The following is a 19,541-nucleotide window of genomic DNA, read 5'->3' as shown; positions in this document are numbered from 1 at the left end:
AAGAAACTGGAAGAACAAGACAGCTCCAGCATCATAAACCTCATTGTTCTGTGGCCATTGAAAAACATCTTAGAGTCAAATTATAAAATAATTTTTCAACATATGGAGTTATGTACATGTTTTCAAACCTTGTGGTTCATGATTTTTCCATAAGTTTCCACTAATGATTCTGCATAAAAGGGCGTCTCTCCATAAAGCATCTCATACATGCAGACCCCCAGAGACCACCAGTCACACTCTGGCCCGTACTTCCCCTTCCCATCTTCCATCGCCTGCAGGATCTCTGGGGAGATGTAGTCAGGCGTTCCCACAGCAACAGAGGACTGGACCTAAAAGACAAGAGGACAAAAGGGAGAGTGAGATGTTATAGGTGCCACTGAAATTACACACTTTCCTTCAACAACTGGAGGTTCTGGGACTTTCCAGGGAATCTACACAAAGCAGGAATCGGACTCACTGTTCCATCTTCCATGAGCTTCAGACAGGATCCAAAATCTGCCAGGCGTATGTGGCCATTCATGTCCATTAAAATGTTGTCTGGTTTAATGTCCCTGAAACACATAAGCATACCAATGTCTCTGAAGTGTTCTGATGGATCATAAGGCTTTTCTCAGACAGCTGAGAAGCCATGTGCATTTTGAGAGCATGCAGCACACATCTTTATAGTGCTACCATTATAGATTTTAGATTGTAAACAAATTAATCTTTCAATCCATTCATGATTTTTCTCAGTTTTCTCTCTCTCACACACACACACATACACACACACACACACACACACACACACACACACACACACACACAGAGAGGCCGACAGAACAAAAATAAAGACACTGTGCTCAAGCTGTGAGGTCTGGGACAGGTGTCAGATGAGGGCAGCTGGCCAGGCTGATGTTGAATCTCAATGTGACCCCTACCGGGGTCAGAGCTCAATGGGCATCTGGTCATTTGGAGCCAGAAATAATCCCAGGTTTTGAGAAACCTTTCCCCTCACACAACCATTCTCATACATTATCAGTTTTGTAATGAAACATGATGAAACACAATAATGGTGGTAGTAGCCTAGTGGGCAACACACTGGCCTATGAACCAGAAGACCACAAAATCACAGAACAAGACACTTTACCCTGAGTGTCTCCAGGGGGACTGTCACTGTAACTACTGATTGTAAAGTGCTCTGATACGATCAACTGGTAAATGCTATAAATGTAAATGAGATTACACATACAGGTTCAATTAATTAATTAATTAATTTATTTATTTATTGAACACAGTAAAATGAACCCTAACCATGATGCTGGGTAGATTAAAACAGACAATAACAAAATATTTTGAGATACGGCAGATGGAATGCATCAGGTACTGACACGTCCCCCTTATTTCAATAATTTTCAAAAATTCCCAATATGCAGTATTTTATAACACCGGCATACTGGGGTATGAAAAAATTGCTACCTTCCACCTCAGCTGCATAATCCTTTACAAAAAATGTTTTACGGTCTAGACTGTTTTGTCAGGGCTCACTCCTCTCTCTCTGCACACCCTGGGATCCTGCTTCTCTCTCACACACACAGACATCACCCAGAGGCAGAGTCATACGCTATAAACCTGCCAAGTATGCCTCCCCTCAGCAAACAGACAACATAATGCAGACAATAATGACACCCTGTTCTCAGGGTGTTTTCGTTATTATAATTATAATCTTTTATTAAATTGCTAACTAACAAGGCACCTTGGAACAACTAGGAATACTGAGAAGAACATTTGAGAGTCATACGGAGTTCTTTGTGAATGCTTAGAAAGAGACCACAGGGTTGATCACTGATCACTACAGCCAATCAATCATTAAAGTAGGACAGGGCAATCAAACCCATGCAATAATAAAGAACAATAACTAATAATGGACTTCCTATATACATATACATTGTTAACCCAGCTTTAACAATACCACAGAAGTGATGTCCATTGCAAGTTCTTCCATTTTTTTCTCCATGTAAGTTTCTTGTTTCAAAGTTTCTATGTATGAGTGGTGTAATCTGTATTGGCTGTAAAGCCCATTGAGACATAGTGCTTGTGATTCTGGGCTATACAAAAAAATCTGTTGCAATGTTCCATTCTAACGTTGTTAAATGCACTGAAATAAAGAACTAAACCAAGCTGTTAATGTGTTTTAAGAGGCTGAAGAGCTGCAGGTGTTGATTGGTGTAACTGATCAGGTTACGAGCGGCTGATCAGAAGCACTGAATTATGGGATCTGTAGCATCGTAGAATTAACATGTTAGCTGGAGGGACTTGTTTTTAAGGGTCCTTTTAAACTGACAGCTGAATAATTTATTGTATTCATAGTCCTGGGCCATGAAGCATTTACACAAATGTCAAAAACATTGTGTGAATTTAATGAGAAGTCTAATCAAATCCGTATCTTATCCAAATCATGGATAACCATAACCAACTCAGCGGATAATACAGTGCTTTGCGGCAGTTGTCTGTGACTCTGACTCCCTGAACAGAATATTGAGTGTTGTGGCTGTGTTCCCTTAACAAACACATTTGTAAAAATAAAATAGTTTATAAATCATGATGTTTTAAGTATACTATTTAACTGTTGTATTTGGCAAATTGGGCTCAGTGAGTGATCCCCACAGTACATTCAGTGAAGGAGTCACACTGAACATTCACCCTTCCTTCACAAATTTTCGCAATGAGAGTCACACATTTTCTCAACTCATGGGTTTTATACACTACATGTTGCATGCTGTGTCCTACTGTCTGTGAGTTGTTGTGGTGGCAATTTAGCAGTTTCTCCGAGGAACACAACACCTGTGGTGGCCTAGTGGTTAAGGAAGCGGCCCCGTAATCAGAAGGTTGCCTGATCTGCCATGGTGCCATTGAGGTGCCACTGAGCAAAGCACTGCCCCCACGCACTGCTCCCCGGGTACCTGTCATGGCTGCCCACTGCTCACACAGGGTGATGGGTTAAATGCAGAGGACAAATTTCACTATGTGCATTATTATTCACCAGAACATGCCACCACACCTCACACCCCAAATATCTGAATGTTAACTGCTCATTAAATCACTACCCTGCAATCTGTAACTGCTACACTGGTCATTGCACAATGCATTTTAGCAGAAGTCATAGCCATTCTCCTTTAATAGAAATATTTGCTTGCATTATAGCTTGCTTACTTTCTTACTACTTTTTACTAGCTTTCTTCTTCTTTTGTTCTATTTTATTTTTGTCTTTACTCTTTTTTTTTTTAATAATATGCACAGTCAAAACAGTGTGTGCTGTACTGCTACAATAATGCATTAAACATAAAAATCTTGAAACACAGCACAGTCCTCCCTGCCTCCAGCGGTGTGTTGGCTGCCCAACCGGCGCTGCTGACAGCTCAACTGGGAGGGAGGTAATCTCCTCTTAAATCCATGCTGTCCATCATGGAGTACCATCTGCTCCAGGGCCTGGTGCAGCACCATACCTCAGGGGACAAGGAGCAAGAGGCAGACATTCCACCCCCTGCTGTCTCAACTGGACACTTAAGCACAAAATGTAGTGACATTTTCAAATCCATTAGGTTTCCGACAGAACCATGCTCAGAAGAGCACGTTCACATTTATTGCTATGGTTTGAAGACAACCTACAGAGCAATAAAATAAAAACTGATTAGTGAAACGAATAACGGCAAAATACATTTTATTTGATAAGGAATCCATTTTGAAAGGATGTCAAGGTGTTGCAGATATGCTTAAAATGAAGGCCAGGCACAATGAGTCTCCTAAATTAAACATTTGGAGAAATTGTACCAAGATTTACAAATTGTGATAGTGTGCTAAAGCCAGCATTCTTAAGTGCTCACTTTTCCCTTTCCTAGAGGAACCAGATGCTTGATATCAGTTGTTAATGTTTAAATCCAAATGTGTGCTTTTTGTACCTGTATAGTTATAAAAAGTGAAGAACATTTGCTGTTTTGCAGTTTGAATGAATGTCCTTCCAATCCAATTTTATTATATAGCACATTTTTAACAACTAAAACTCTTTCCAAAGTGCTGCACAAAAAGACAAAAGGCAGAATAAGACACAACATACTCACTAGTTAACATTAAAACGAAATAAATAAATAAACAATTAAAAATAAGAGCCAATTAAAGTAGCCAAAACAAATAAAAACATTGTCATAAGACCAAAATAAGTTAAATAAAAAATTGGAACCTACTCCTTTTCACGTAATGCACTTACAGGAGCTCTGTGGATGAATGAGCGAATAAAAGATAAAAGGCCAACTCCCAGTCAGCTGGGGATGTGGAAAGCCTCACACATGGCATCAGTCAACAATCAACATATGGGTTTGATGAATATCAACATACATAACATGTGCCAGCTTCTCTTGAATGGCCTTGTGTCACTATGCACCATGGGAGTTTATGTACAGGCTTACACAGTGTGGTCTCATGCTGTAGGACTGCACTGGGAGTTAAGCACGTCTAAAGACATTTTGCTTTCTATGTAAGCATACAGCCAATTAGCCCAGAATAGGCCTGGATAATTAACCAACCAAGAATTAGGCCGTTTCTGCTTCTAAAAAGCATGGCCCAGTTACCAAACCATGCTTACTTCCCCAGTTAAAATATTCAAAATGGCAAAAGAGACACGTCTACCAAAAAAAAGACCCTGCCCATGTAGCGTCAATCTCCCACAAATGGGCTGGGCCAGGCAACCGCTGGCCAAAACAATCTCTCTAAAGAACAGCTTTCAATTAGCACACCCAGAATAGTGATGATTCTAGCATGCTCTCCCTGGAATCAAGGAGCAGACGGCACACCCACTCAATGCCAACACAATTACTCAGTGGAGTCCCTATCATTATGCAAATGAGGTGCTGAAGTCTCTTTATGTGGACCAGAGGAATAACTTCTAATACAGGCATCACTGTTCTTTGCCTTTGATGCATTTAAAACCACTTATCCCAGCATTCACTTACATTCTTCTAACTGCTGGGCATGTCTTGGTCAAGGAGAAAATACGTTTGTTTGTTTTTTTTAGAAAAGATTTCTCTTAAGAGAAAGCAGGCACAAAGGAGGCCTGTCTAATGTGCACAGGCATGTCTTTCCTCAGCAGTAAGCCGGCTGACCTGAGAGGGCGGGGTGTATAAGGATGTAGATAGGTAAAACAGAGGTTAAGACCAATGAGGTTTAAAAGAAAATTAATATTAAAATGTGGATTGAGGTTGATATGGGGGAAATGTGTTCATGTTCATGTGCTGCTGTATTTTGATAAGTGATTGATGAGCCACTGACCCCACATTACAGTAATCCAGCAAAGTGGTAATAAAGGCGTGGGTCATGATTTCAAGGTGCTGCCTAGAAAGAGCTGTTTTTAATTTGTCCAGCTGTCAAAGGTGGAAAAAGCTAGATGGGGTGGAGGTCATTTCTGTGTTTTTTATTCATTTTTAAATGGTTGAGGGCCATACAGGCCTTTATATCATCATATATATAATTTATAAAAGAAAGAAAGGGCAGTTTGGAAGTTGGTCTATAATTAGCAAGGACTGTGGCATCCAGAGATCAAACTACTGCATGTTTCATGTACCTGAAGTACCAGAACAGATGTGGCCCTACAGAACACCTCTTTACACAGCCTAGGAGGGATAAAAGATCAACAATTTTATGTAAAAATATCCCTATTAGTAGTCAATGATGGGAGACAGAGACTGAGGTGAGTTTAATGCCCTAGATGAACAGACCTTATAAATAAAAAAAGTGAAGAAAGGCTTTACAGTTCCTATAAAAGACCTCAGTCAGTCAGGGTCTTCATTTCTTTTTTCTTTTTTTATATTTTAATTTGTAAAAGAAAACGCATTTGTCAGCTTACATTATCACATTATTATTTCTGAGGAATCAGAAATAAAATACATTCATCTCCCTACACATTGTTCCCTGGGCACCAAGTGCCATGGGAGACGGATGGATTAAATGCAATGATCGCATTATATACCATGCTGACTTCTCCTGCAGACAATGCATGAATTAGTAGCGAAAGTCAAATGTGAATGAAAGAACAGCACAAGTAATCCCACATTTTGTTTTATAATAATTAAAAAAAGGTGCCACCAGTCCCTCACCTGTGGACGTAGTGCAGCTGGTGGACAGAGTCGATGGCCAGGACCATCTCAGCCAGGTAGAAGCGCGCCATGTCCTCAGGCAGGCGGTCCTCAAACTTACTCAGTAGGGTCAGCAGGTCCCCACCAACGTAGTAATCCATCACCAGGTACTAAAGAGGAGTCATTTCAGCACACGGTTCTGTCCCACAGTCTCACATATTGACCAGAAAAGCTAAGATCCCAACTTCTTACATGTGTTTTACATTTATCTGACACATTTCTGAAGGTGGTCTCTTTTTTCGGTCTCATCATCTCATTTACTATAAACCTGACATGGTGTACAGCACAGAATTAGGGATATCCAGAATAACAATTTAGGTGACACAAGGAAACATAGTTCATTTTTATATTTTACCACTGGCATGTTGATGGTACAGCACTTTGTCTTTATTTTTTCATTTGTACTCAGGCACTCACAATCAGCATATGTTACATCCTTCTATCAGATGGAATAAAAACTGCCACAAGTGGTGCACAAGGTTGACAGAAGACAGGGAACACTTTGATACGTTTCAGAAACCAGTTTCAACAGTTTCCTTATTCACATAATTTTTACCTCTGGCATCATACCCTGTGTGTAACAGAAAACCATATTTCCAAATGCTATGACCAGGACAGTATGTGACACTCACCAGGTTGTTGTCATCCTGGAAGGCATAATGCAGGGTGGTTATCCATTGGCAGTCCCCATTCACCAGCACGTCCCTCTCCTCCCGAAAACATGCCGTCTGGGGACAGTAAACCTAATACATCAATTTCATAACCCTGCAGCAGCAGACCATACACAAATCATCTACAAATTCATTAGCAAACCAACACAGATTTCCACCACTGAGCTCCACCACAAGTCATGTCATTACGTAAGTAGCAGCGCTGTATAGGGCATCTCACAGAAGTGCAGTGGTATTTCATATTTCGTTATAGTGATCATTTAATAGGAAAAACTCAAACCTCAGCTCTCTTCAGCATCTCCCACTTGTTAAGGATCTTCATGGCAAACACCTTGTCTGTGTTCTTCACCTTCACCACAGCAACCTGAGGAAGGCAGGAACACACAAAACAGCAAGCTGTGGGAAGGAAACATCAGGAAACATTGGCTGGGACCCTGCTATCTGCCTAATCCAAGATGTTGTGTGCTTAAATTGGCTCAAACAAATATGAAAAAGAAATGTATTAGGCAGAAGATCATAATTTTGAAGACACTCTTAAGGCACAAAACTGGCCTTTTCTGATTTCATGCTGAATCTCGCTCAACAGCTCCCTTACTATAAATTACCAAAAAGGTCAGACAGCCACATTCTGGTCTCAGGTTCATTGATTCAGATTCCCCCTCCTATGCAGTCCTATCAGACTGCATGGAATCCACCCATGATCTCAAAAACACACAACGTGAACGTCATTCTGGCACCAACATGGAAAAGATGAGGATAAAATGAGAATGGAAGATAATCATCGTAGTCATCACTGTAGTGTTCCAGCAGAGCTGTCAGCGTGGTGCCAATCATTGGAACGTGCAGGTGCTTCCTTTCCTTAATTCTTTCTTCACCAAACGCTTCTGTTGACACTGGATCTGTTATAATCAGCTGTTTTCATAAAATATCAAAAAGTACATCCAAACATCAAACTCTAGCATGGTGACATTGATTCTAATTCATCTTTGTTTCATGGGTTTTTCTTTATTGTAAACCAGTCAACTACTTTGGACTGGATTACAGCAAATGTTCGCTGTGGCATCATTTCAACGAGCTTCACATTTCCATCCAGAGTTGCATTGATTTTTTACCAAGATCTTGTAGAGATGATGGGATAGTCGGACCACTGCACAAATTCTTCTCCAGCACATCCCAAAGATTCTCATTGGGGTTAATGTCTGGACTCTGTGGTCTGGACTCCTGCTCTCTGAACCACTTTCACTATTTCAGGCTTCTTATAGAAAAAAAAATTGTGCAAATGTGAAGAGAAAAAAAAAAAAAAGTACAAAAAGTCATATTTACCAAAATATTGGTAAACAAAATTTATGACAAGCCTGAAAAGCTTAACTTAAAGGACAGTGTTTCTTCCTTATCAGCCAGAGCCTGAGTAAAATGGTCCTCTATCAGGTTCTTTAAAAAGGAGACACCTCACTGAGAACGTTCTGAAATATGGAAGCAACGCACGCAGCAACATGTGACGTGGTTAACTACGTAAAGCCAGCAAAGATACTACAGACCTGCGTTAGTTTTAAACGTAGCAGGAACTATGTACTTCATTATACATTTCCAGGTTTTTAATGACTATAGGAACCCTGATTTGATCCTGATGAATCCTGGCCTTGTCATATATGCCTGCACCATCAAGGATGATGGAATAAGCTGCTCATTCAGTAGATTCAGGTGGTCAGCTGACCTGCTGAACCTCGACCTGAACTGCAGCAACCCCAGATCACAGCTCCGCCCCACAGGCTTGTACGGTCGGAACTAGACATGATGACTGCATCACTTCAGCCCCTGATTTCCGACCACATTTCTTCCACGAAGATGATTGTCTCCCTATGCAGTTTTTAATAATGCGTTATACAGTTCTGAACACAATTTTACTTTTCAGTCTCAGTCTCAGTAATAATTCAAAGGGAGGTTCTTATGTTTCTTACGCTGGATTCTTCAAAATGGCTACATAACCGCCACAGAATAGGGGCATCCAGACTTTTGACTGGTAGTATATAATATCAAAGGTCTATAAAACCTACTGACAAAAAGACAACAGATAAATATTCTATTATAACATTATGCCACAGTGTTCTATCTCTTGACCCACCATATGCCAAAACTTCGGTACTGATTCAAATCCATCTAATTTTAGAGTGCTGCTAACCTTTCCATGCTTAGTCTTCATCAGCTTCTGTTAATGGAAAACGCATCAAGCCAGCACCAAGGAAACAGTCCAGGTACAACCAGTCTGACATTGGGGCCAAAGAGTAAAAAAAAAAAGCCCTTCAAACCCATTCCAGACTACAGCAAGGACAACACTTAATACCATTTAGAAACCAGTCCATTAATTCTTATCCTTTTTTTAAAATGTAGGATTGTACATCATCCTAAATACCAAGGGCATTAAAGAATGTAACTATAAATATTTCAAGACCACTCAATATGATACAAGTTCCTCTATAGCTTCTTTGAACAAACAATTAATCCAGAAACATTTTTACCAAACATTACAATTAAAAATTGTAATCTGCTGAATCAGGGAAGAGCGATTCTAGTTACCTCCATTCCTCATGCATCTCTCTTCACTTCCTTTGTTTGTAATACCACACTACTCTGTCAGTGGATATGAAAATCATAATTTCTTGTAGTCAGGTCAATGGCCACGACTAAACACCACTTGCAGATGGATTATCAGCGCTTTAATTCAAACAAGTGAATCTCACATCTGCAATCATTTTGCACATCTGCAAGACTAAATACAATTTAAGTAATATGCACTGAAAAAATCAGAAGTAATCTACCAATGCTACTCCCTAATCCACATTCTGCCCAGTATGTCAGCCTCATGAGAAAAGAGGTAAAAACATTTCACCAGTATTATCTGTCTGGAACGGAAAAATATCTACAGAGAATCTCTGATCTACAGATGAAAAAAAATCCCCCACAAAAAGGACCTGCCCAATGGCATGAGACGCACCTCTCCAAATGCTCCTCGGCCAATCACCTTCAGGATCTCAAAGTCCTCCTTGTGCAGACGCATCTGTTTGACTTTGGAGGTGAAAGGCTTGGCTGCAAAAATCAGAGAAAGAAAATGATGTCAGTAAAGAGGTAGAAAAAGCACTTAATTATGAACCTTTTTTTACCAGGGCATAAAACAATCAATCAGAATGAACTTTGAACAAAAACATGCCAAATTAGTCACATATGATGAGCTGCTGATTAGATGATCAGCTCAACCAAATTTCAATCCAGAAAAGGTTTGAGGACCCCTGCTGTGAGAACCATCCTCTTTACAATGCATTAAACCATTACAATGAAACAACTCACAATAAGTTAGGGATATTGTTATTTACATGAGTGCTTTTCCTATTTGCTCTAATACTAATAATGTATGAGAAGAAACCATTTTCATTACTTTAATATTTACAAAACCAAAAATTGACAATAACATGGGTGGAGCATTATCATCCACGAACAGAAAGTTGGGGGTGTGCTGGAGGAATTGTGGGTTCTATGATGTCTTTGAGGTAAGAACGTGAAGTGACTGAGCCATGTACAATAACCAAATCTGTTTTGCGCTGACTGGTGATGCCTGTCCAGACTGTTGCACCTCCTCCACCAAAGCAAACCCTGGGGACCATGTTGACCTCAGCGTATAGCTGACCTCGCCTCCTCCAGCAATGCTGACGCGACACTCATCAGTGAACAGAACACTAGACCACTGCTGCATTGTCCAGGTCATATGGTCTTGTGCCCACTGCAAACATTCACTGCAGTGTCTTAGTGTCAGTGGAGTCACCTGTCATTCAAGCCAAAGTGGTGGAGTCTGTTGCGAATGGTTTGTCGGGAAACCCTAGTACCCATCGCTTCTCGTAAACAGGCCGTGTGTGGTAGTTGAATAACAATGTCTAAGTACATAGGTCTAAGTACACACCAAGTTCACAAGCAAAGGCGCGCCATGGCCAGGTGACGCTGCTCATCCATTAAGTTACGTCATGTTTACGGCTGTTTGAATGATGAACTTGGAATTACTTACTGACAATACCAGCTTTATATTTACATTTACAGCATTTATCAGACGCCCTTATCCAGGGCGACTTACAATCAGTAGTTACAGGGACAGTCTCCCTGGAGCAACTTAAGGTTAAGTGTCTTGCTCAGGGACACAAGGGTAGTAAGTGGGATTTGAACCCGGGTCTTCTGGTTCACAGGCGAGTGTCTTACCCACTAGGCTACTACCACCAACCACTACCACAGAATGTTGAAATTGATGCAACGTTGAGAAAGTTGTCTCTTGGTATTGGCCCCAATATAAGGCACACCTGTACACAATGAGACCATTACATGGAAAACACAAAAATCACCCCAATACGATTGCCTCCCTATCCCAAAATGTGAAGTGAAACAAACACCATATGTATGACATCCAGTAAGTCTCTCACAATATCCATAACTTATTGTGAGTAGTGTGTATTGGTTTCTATTATTTTGTAGTATGTGTGAACTTGTTTTTATTCTTGTACTACTGCAAGTTTCACAAGCAAAATAAATACAGATCCCATAATGCAGTGCTTCAGTTGCCTTGCCGAACGTGATCCTTACACTGCAGCTGAATCTATATATCGATGGCAAATGAGATGTGAAGCAGTTTCTTTTATTGTGCTTCAAATTCATCAAAGCACCATGCAAACAACAGTCACTCAGTTTGTCAGCAAAGTGGCACTGCATTCTGGGAGAGTGCACTAACAACATTGCATTTAACAACGCAGTTTTACAGGTTCCCTTTTTCTCCTTTTTAAATTGCTGTCCATATAGGCAATACTGTGCTTATTTGAGGCACAATTCTAATGAAAATGTGTGGATCCTTAAGGTGTTTCACTCAGCTGAAATTAATACAAGAAAAATGAAATAAAAAGAAAATCTAAATGAAATGTTCTAAAGGCTTGAACATGATAATCATCTTGGCTGCCTGATTAGTGCTAAAATTGATGCTGATGTGGTGAAATGGAGGCGATTATGAAAGCTGTGGCCTGGAAAAAAAAACTTCATGATGCTTAAAAATGTATAAAAGACTTGTAACACGCACCAGTGAGAAATTAGGTCTCACTCTCTTGCCCTGTGCAATGTGTTTAGATTTTCCAAACCAAATAGGGGGCATTCAAAACACTCACTATGAATGAGCATGCCACTGCTGGCTGTTCAGCATTTATAAAATTCATTTTGGTTCATTAAAAACACTTCCTACACTAAAATCCATGTGCATTGCATCATTATGGCTAAACAACCTTTGTGAAATAAGGCCTACTCTTCATTCTATCCAAAAACGAGCTAATTTATCCAAACTGGCTTTTTTCCCCCCAGTGCTACCAGCTTTATCTCTCAAACATGCAATCCTAATTTAGCTACATGGTGATGGAAGATTTTACGGTTGACCATATCAACATTTCATCCCATTTGTACAAAGGACATTGAGGTTGATGCAAGACCACCATGGCACCTGAAGTATCTCCACATTTGTTTGTTGGGGACAGACCAAAACACCACAAACAGGCAGGAAAGAAGCACACAGAAAGCCACCAAGATCTAAACAAACTCTCAGTATTTGCACAAAGCTAATAAAAAAAAAAAAAACGATGAGCAGGCTGTGACCAGACTGGAGCAGCCAACGTCAACTCAGCCTCCTACACTTCATTCTCCAAAAATGTGCAGCATGCACATCCACTGAAACACGTCAGCATCTGCGGGCGGGGCAGGTCCCCACCTGGCTGCAGCTCTCCACAGATCCCAACACAAGATCCCATTTATCTCACTGAGCATTAAATCACCGGCATGCCAGGACAATGACACTCCCACAATGGCCCCACATATGGGCACACCTTTACCAATCCATAAAAAAACCCACACGTTTACCAAACATAGCAACGGTTGCCATGGTAATGGGTATATGAGGAAACTGACACTCCTCTGAATGTGTTGACTGTGTCCCTTTGCTCTTGGCCCCGGGGTGAAAGGGACCCTCTGGAGAAGAAAGGTTTGTATGAAGCCAGGAATGGACCGGCAATATACACCGGCCAAGTGTGGAATCTCTTGCTCTCATTTGTGAGAACCTTGGCACAATGTAAATTTGCCTTCCTCCAAACGAATTTGAGACCAATTTTAAGAGATACGGCCTCTCGCCACATCCACACTCTGAATGGGGGAAGGGACATCTGGAAACCATAAGATGGATTATTTACAGCCGCAGTGAAGTAACAAGCCAAAAATGCTGCCTCCAAGAGAGCACTTCCCAAGCCCTGAGGACCAAAATTTCCCACCCCAATGTGGCACACCTTGTAGGGGGACAACCTTTTAGGCATTCATCTACCGGAACATCAGTCTGAAAGTCTGGAATAAAACCAACCAGGTCAAGAGTAGAAGATCAACCAAGTTTAGTCCTTTTGATTATTTCTATTAATTTCTATTAATTTGGCTGAAATTGGCACTGAACATTCAATAAATTCAGGTATAAATACATTCAAACACATTCATGTGACTAAATGCTGTATTAATCCAAGCAAATTAAGAGCTTCTCCTCAAATGTATTTTCAACTTGCACCCATTAGCTCTACCCAACAGGAAAAAGAGATCTCTGGATTGTTTCATTTTCCCATGCAAAGGGATTTGAAATACTCCTCCTAGGTGCTTTTGATTCACTCCAAATCCACCCCATATGAAGAATTCGTTCAAGATGCAAAATTCAAAACACAATGAGCATTTATGATGCTTTTAGACATCTGAAAACAGGAATAAATAATGACAAACTGTATCAATTTGAACCAGTTTGAATCCAGCTGATTCATTCATGAAATACATTTTCGTGTGGCTATTAGTAGACTGGTGGGTAAGACCTGTGAACCAGAAGAGGAGGTTGAACCAGGTTCAAACCCCACTTACTACCATTGTGTCCCTGAGTGTCTCCAGAGGGACTGTCCCTGTAATTACTGTTTTTAAGGCGCTTTGGGTAAGTCCTGTAAATGCGGTAAATGTAATCATGCTATTGACAATGTTTATGTTTTGCACACACCTCAGTAAAACAATGTTAAGACGAAATGGCCATGATGCTAGACCCGAACATCAGGTATGTTTAGAACATTTAGCACAGGGCAGTTCACACACTGTCCAAACACAGTGATGCAGAAGGATCCACACAACAGAGGTGCAAAAGAACTCTAGATCTAATAAGCATCGATTCATTTGATGAGACAGTGATCGGGCACCAACTACATACTCCCATCTTAATCCCACCTGTCACTTTGAGGAAATACTGCATTTTGACCTGTTCTGGTGTGACGCAAAATGTGATACAGTAGAGGTAATCCTGGCCTCCCTCACTTTGAATTCAGGGATGACCACCATCTTTTTCCAGCCCTCTCTAGCACCGGCAGTGCTGTGTATTTGTATGCACATTACCCATTTTCAACCACTTTCTTTGTGAAAGTAGGGCTGAAATAACACCCAACACACACATCTAACACAGGCTGTAGAAATCTGTAGAAAAAGCTTCCAGCAGTGAGAATAAATGACAGGGACAGAAAGTTATATTTACATTCCTCTGCAGTCCAACTACGCCGACACTTTCGAGGCCACAAACCATCCCTTTGGCTGGAAACAACTACCAATTAAAACCTCTGAATGAAGGTGTCAAGGCTGAAACTTACAACCATAAGTATCCCAAAAATATGCATTATGGCACAAAATGTTCCAGCAAGGGCTTGAGTAAACAAGCATGGGTCCAGAAACAGACTGGATTTCAAAAGAACCTCAAACAGGAGATGCCAGGGGAGTGAGACGCCGGCATGCAGTGGCAAGGAACCTGCTGAAACAAAGGAAAGTGCAGGAAACCTCAATAACAAAGCCACCTTAGTGAATCGGCAATGTTCTGATTCCTTAAGCACTAGGCCACCACTGCCATTTTAATAATGGATTAATCTGTTGTTTTTAAATTAATCAGAGAAAATAAATAAATAAAAGCATAAGTTTTCAACCCTTTATTCAAAAACAGAACTAAAACCTTTAGAAAATGCAAACATGTTGCTCGTTGAGCTGTTATAATAATAAAATTAAATTAAATATGGACTAACACAAAAAATATGCTTTGTATGCTTTAAATCTGCCAAATTTACTTTTTTTAAAAAACGTGGCACCTGAGCTGCCAGAACAATAAATAAAAAAAATAAAGAACAATACAAATCAGAAAATTTAACAGAATTTGTTTGAATGTCAGAACTAATTCTCCAGACTTCACACTGCAGACGCACACATATTTACAGACCATCAACTCTGACACTGACACACACACAGACACTTTTCATTGCAATGCAAAAATATGAGCATGTCCACATGCTCCTGGCTTTTTTTTTTGAGGCTATGTTGCCTGCTGCAGAAAACAGCCGCTCAGATGGTGAAGTGATTGTCATTGTGAAACACTGCAGCACACGGTGACACAACAAAATGTGTCCTCTGGTGAAACGCAGTGTGAAAGGGGAGCTCTGACAAGGCGTGACACGTGGTTTGTTTTAGCACGTATAAAAAAAGCTATGTAATGCAGGGACGTGTTGAGTACGTGCAGAGACCACTGCATGCTGCCTGCTTCCACTGTCGTTAGAAACACCAGTCAATGCGGTGCTTTTTTTTCATAGAAACGCGTTTAGTGTAAAACCATGCATGAGAATTGTGGCCCATATGGCCTTGTATCTTTCCTCTACCTCCGCTCGTTTTTTTATTTTGCTCTGCCCTGCGTCACCTACCCCTCAAGCATCAGTGTGCCAGAGAGAGCGAGTGTGTTCGCTGCACTCTGTTCTGAACTAGTTTTTTTTTTTTTAAATAATCAAATGTCGCGTGAGACAACAAATTGATTATGAAATTTGTTGCAGATTTGTTGCAGATTTAAGAAATGCTTTGTTCCAGCCGTGGTAATTACTCTCATCCACTTTATTGAAGGATCTGCTATGAAGAAGAAAACATTTTCTTTGTTATTATTGCTCCCACGGTTGTTAATGACTAATTAAAAATTGCTAGAAGGAAAAAAATGATAAAAATGTTAATAAAGCTGTAATGTGCAAGATTTTAAGATTTTTATGTCCACTTCATAACCCACAAGGCCACCACTGCCCTAAAGTATATTGTCAGAAGTGGGATCTTGGCATTTTGCCTTATTGTTGCTTCAGTTCATGAGTCCTTCGTTTGTCCATATCCCAGGGACTATTGACAGATAATGGTACAAATTACATTTAATCTAATGGATAATGTTGTTCATGAGAAAATTATATATATAACACTACACTAACACTTAGAGAATACAGATCTCCAGTTGATTTTCACAGAATTATTAACGAATTTGTCAATATGATACGTGTCACTTAACATGGGTCACAACACAATTATATCATGATATATCATGATACTGTACACATTGTGATATTTTACAGTTCACTGAAAGTGTAAAAACAGAGCTGATGCTGTGTATGATCTGTGTGGATCACATTACATTAATAATTCAGCCAAAACATAATTCAGAAAATGTCACCACATAAAATCACGATAAACTGTTGTATCGATATTTTCTAACACCACTAGTTGTCACCATAATGCCATTCTTGTCTCTAGCCTAATACAGTCATACCTTTATGTATGTATTTCATAAAACTTCATCATGTTCATTATCTTCATGTTCTGGGCACCCCAGCTGAGTAACTCAATGTCCTTTAAAACTCCAAATATATGAATTGGTCACCAAATGCTTGTATGAAGCCAGAATGAAGTTAACATCAAAGTCGGCTAATCTTCAAAAGCCAAAGACTGAACCACATAGCCTTAACAGAGAACTTGTAGCTAGGATTATCAAAACTGAATTTCCAGATATTAATTGATATGCCATAATTAGTCTTCCCTTGCAGTAGTATTATTTTTAAAGTGAAAGTGACATTCAACAACCATGAGATGCTGGCAGAACACGGTCAGCGATGCTAAAACCTGGCCAATGCACAGATTAATGTTGCCGTCATCATTACAAACATGATCAGTCCTGCTCTTCCGAAACATTAATAGACGGTGGACATTTAACCGCACATCACAATTATTTGTGTCTAAAAAAATTAATAAATAAAAGACCTCACAGCAATTCTTATTTAGTTTAAATAAATAAAGGGATAATAAAATATTTACCTTTGTTATGTTCACTGGTATGGGATCACTATGGATTTGAAGACATAGACATGGATCAAGAACTAATTATGTACATAAAATTCATATTGCACTATAAATTGAACCATAGATGGTAGACTGTATATATAGCAGTTTATAATTTGATTAATTCAAATGTAACTATTTTTTAAAAAGTAATGTGTCCATAGCAAAGGTCCTGCAGCAGGAACTTTTTACAGATATATCAACATATGGAATAACCATATACCAGATAAAACAATATTGTTGCCTTTGTCACACCCATAAAGCCAGTGAAATACCAGGTATTTGTACAATATGAGGGATTGTCTGTATTCAGCGGTCGAGTCAAATAAAACTATGCTTGTTCATATTTTATCATGTGGTCGCTCTAGCATTCCAAGATTTTATTTTATTTATTTTTTTTAAATCATAATGACTTTCTTGTACAGGGATCCAAACAGGCTAAGTCTGCCCCTGCTCATTTCAATTAAAAATTATGAATATAATTATTGAGTGAATAATGGCAAAACAAAGATTAGCCAGTGGAAAAAAATCCATCCTGAAAAATGACTTCCCAAATGAGGAATGTGATGAAAGCATGAGTGATTGTGGAGGCCCAAACAATAATCCAGAGGACACCGGATTTCCCAACGTTGTGTCATGCCAGGCAGCATCAGCGTCTTGGAGCTTCCTGAGATCACAGGTGTAGGAAGAGGACAAGGATTACGCTGCTGTGACAACAAGAACAGGAAGATGTGACACTTCCGACATTCACCACAGTGTAATAATGAACACAGCACATGGGAATGTTAACTGAACAGAATTAAAGAAGGAAGGCAGTATCTTGGATAGGAGGACCTGGAGATTCAAACACCCTCCTGTCCTTGTAGACAGGGGAGCTCAGAGGACTTCTGCTGTAGTCCAGGACCTCAGGACCTTGACCATACATGCAGAATATTCTGATGGGTGAACGTTACCAGGGAATTTAGGGTGCGATCTTAAACAGTCCACACCGTGTATAGAATGTCAGCCAACAAAAGTATTGAGGGACAGAGCGGACATCAACCTGAAAGGCAACTCAACCATGTCTTAGTCCTGCTGACTCAGAAACCAAAAAAACTGTATTGGTATCGGCCTCGATACCGTATTTTCTAAAGTACTCGTTAAAAGTCACCCGATACCGGGGACCAATACCACAGCCTGAGAAATGTCTGTTTGAGCAGTGTGTAAGGGGTTAATCACAGGCGCCGCAAGATGACAGAAAATGTCCAGAGACAATCCATGTCATGGGGTCTCACATGCACCCTCACATTCAGACTAAACGCGACATGCCCTCTGCTTTATTTTTAACCCATTATATTCCAACATGGCTACATGGCTCAAGAGCGGCTGTCAGTTCCGAATCCAGACCACTCGCTCGATCGGTTCCGCCCATACATGCGCAACGGTTAGGGTTTCGTTCGCTCATTCTTTCATACAGAAACACAATGCGGGAATGGAGGTAAAGCTCATCTTATTGGTCTCGGAGTAAGATCAGAGATCTGCAACATTATCGTCTTACCAGAAGTTTAGAAAACCGGTGTATCTGTACACATGTAAGGAGAGTTGATCACCTTACTCGAGTGGAGGGATCTTGTATGTGTCTGACTAATGGGAAAAGGGGAGCATTTTCCCCAAGATGCTGTCTGTTTAATAAAGGAACTGTTGAACGCCACTCACTGGTTTTTGAGAGGAAAGGTGAAACTGGCGGCGAGCGCATCGGACTTTGTTTCACTATGTAAACGTTGACTGCATTCGCCCGGTCCGGTTCTCCCCACCGCAGCATCGCTGCAGCTGCCTCTCTGCTGCCTGCATCCCCAGTGCTCCAGTCTCTCGCTCCCTGACTATCTCCATGTTTCCATGCGTCCTGCAGCAACCCTGGTATTAACTGGTAATGGAGAGTCAGGGGTGCAAAATCGTGTCGAAAAGATTTATTCAATTCGCGATTTTGGTTTGAATATATTATTAAAATATAAACACTTCTCGACAGCATGTTTATATAGTGCTGTGTGTGTCAGTGGAGGCGACATTTCCCTCATTTTACCCACAGCTAATCAACAAGCAGACATACCCCATATCATAGGCTGGTCAGTCATATTGGTAAAATACAAAACTCTTACATAATGTGTTATTGTCCCAGGTCTCATTAATTAATCATTAATGCATAATTAATTCCGCAATTCTGCGATTAACTTAAGCTAATACAAAAAGATTATAAAGCGGTTCAAGTAATAATGTTGCCACAACGAATTGTACTTGACATCTAACATCTATATGAAAATTACAGATATATTGAGCTACCGATAACATGACCAGAGAGACAACACCTAAGAAATATGCACAGGTGCATATGGAGGCCAACACGGCTCTACAGTCCACAGGGAGCCATCTGAGCACTGAAACACCATTCCAAGCATTTCAGCAAATCAGAGCCGCTTATTAGCAACGTAAG

At 40.2% G+C, this 19,541-nt stretch overlaps 1 protein-coding gene across 3 annotated transcripts in view; it reads right to left on the bottom strand.

The window, feature by feature from the left end:
• The window catches only part of cdc42bpab (CDC42 binding protein kinase alpha (DMPK-like) b), a 45,166-nt gene that overhangs the window by 24,666 nt on the left and 959 nt on the right, over positions 1–19,541 (bottom strand). For 2 of the 3 annotated variants that reach the window (XM_028953618.1, XM_028953619.1), the window contains exons 2-7: positions 9,825–9,916; positions 7,113–7,196; positions 6,794–6,889; positions 6,123–6,271; positions 458–551; positions 129–329 (exon numbers count right to left, since the gene is read on the bottom strand). In XM_028953618.1, the coding sequence (XP_028809451.1) occupies positions 129–329; positions 458–551; positions 6,123–6,271; positions 6,794–6,889; positions 7,113–7,196; positions 9,825–9,916 (716 nt within the window). Of the gene's footprint in view, positions 1–128; positions 330–457; positions 552–6,122; positions 6,272–6,793; positions 6,890–7,112; positions 7,197–9,824; positions 9,917–17,050; positions 17,742–19,541 lie in introns of all 3 variants that reach the window. The other variant, XM_028953620.1, reaches the window with a different exon arrangement.

This window comes from Denticeps clupeoides, chromosome 14 (genome assembly GCF_900700375.1).
Source record: "Denticeps clupeoides chromosome 14, fDenClu1.1, whole genome shotgun sequence".
In the NCBI taxonomy this organism is placed as follows: Eukaryota; Metazoa; Chordata; class Actinopteri; order Clupeiformes; family Denticipitidae; genus Denticeps; species Denticeps clupeoides.
This window is presented reverse-complemented; position numbering and strand designations above follow the sequence as displayed.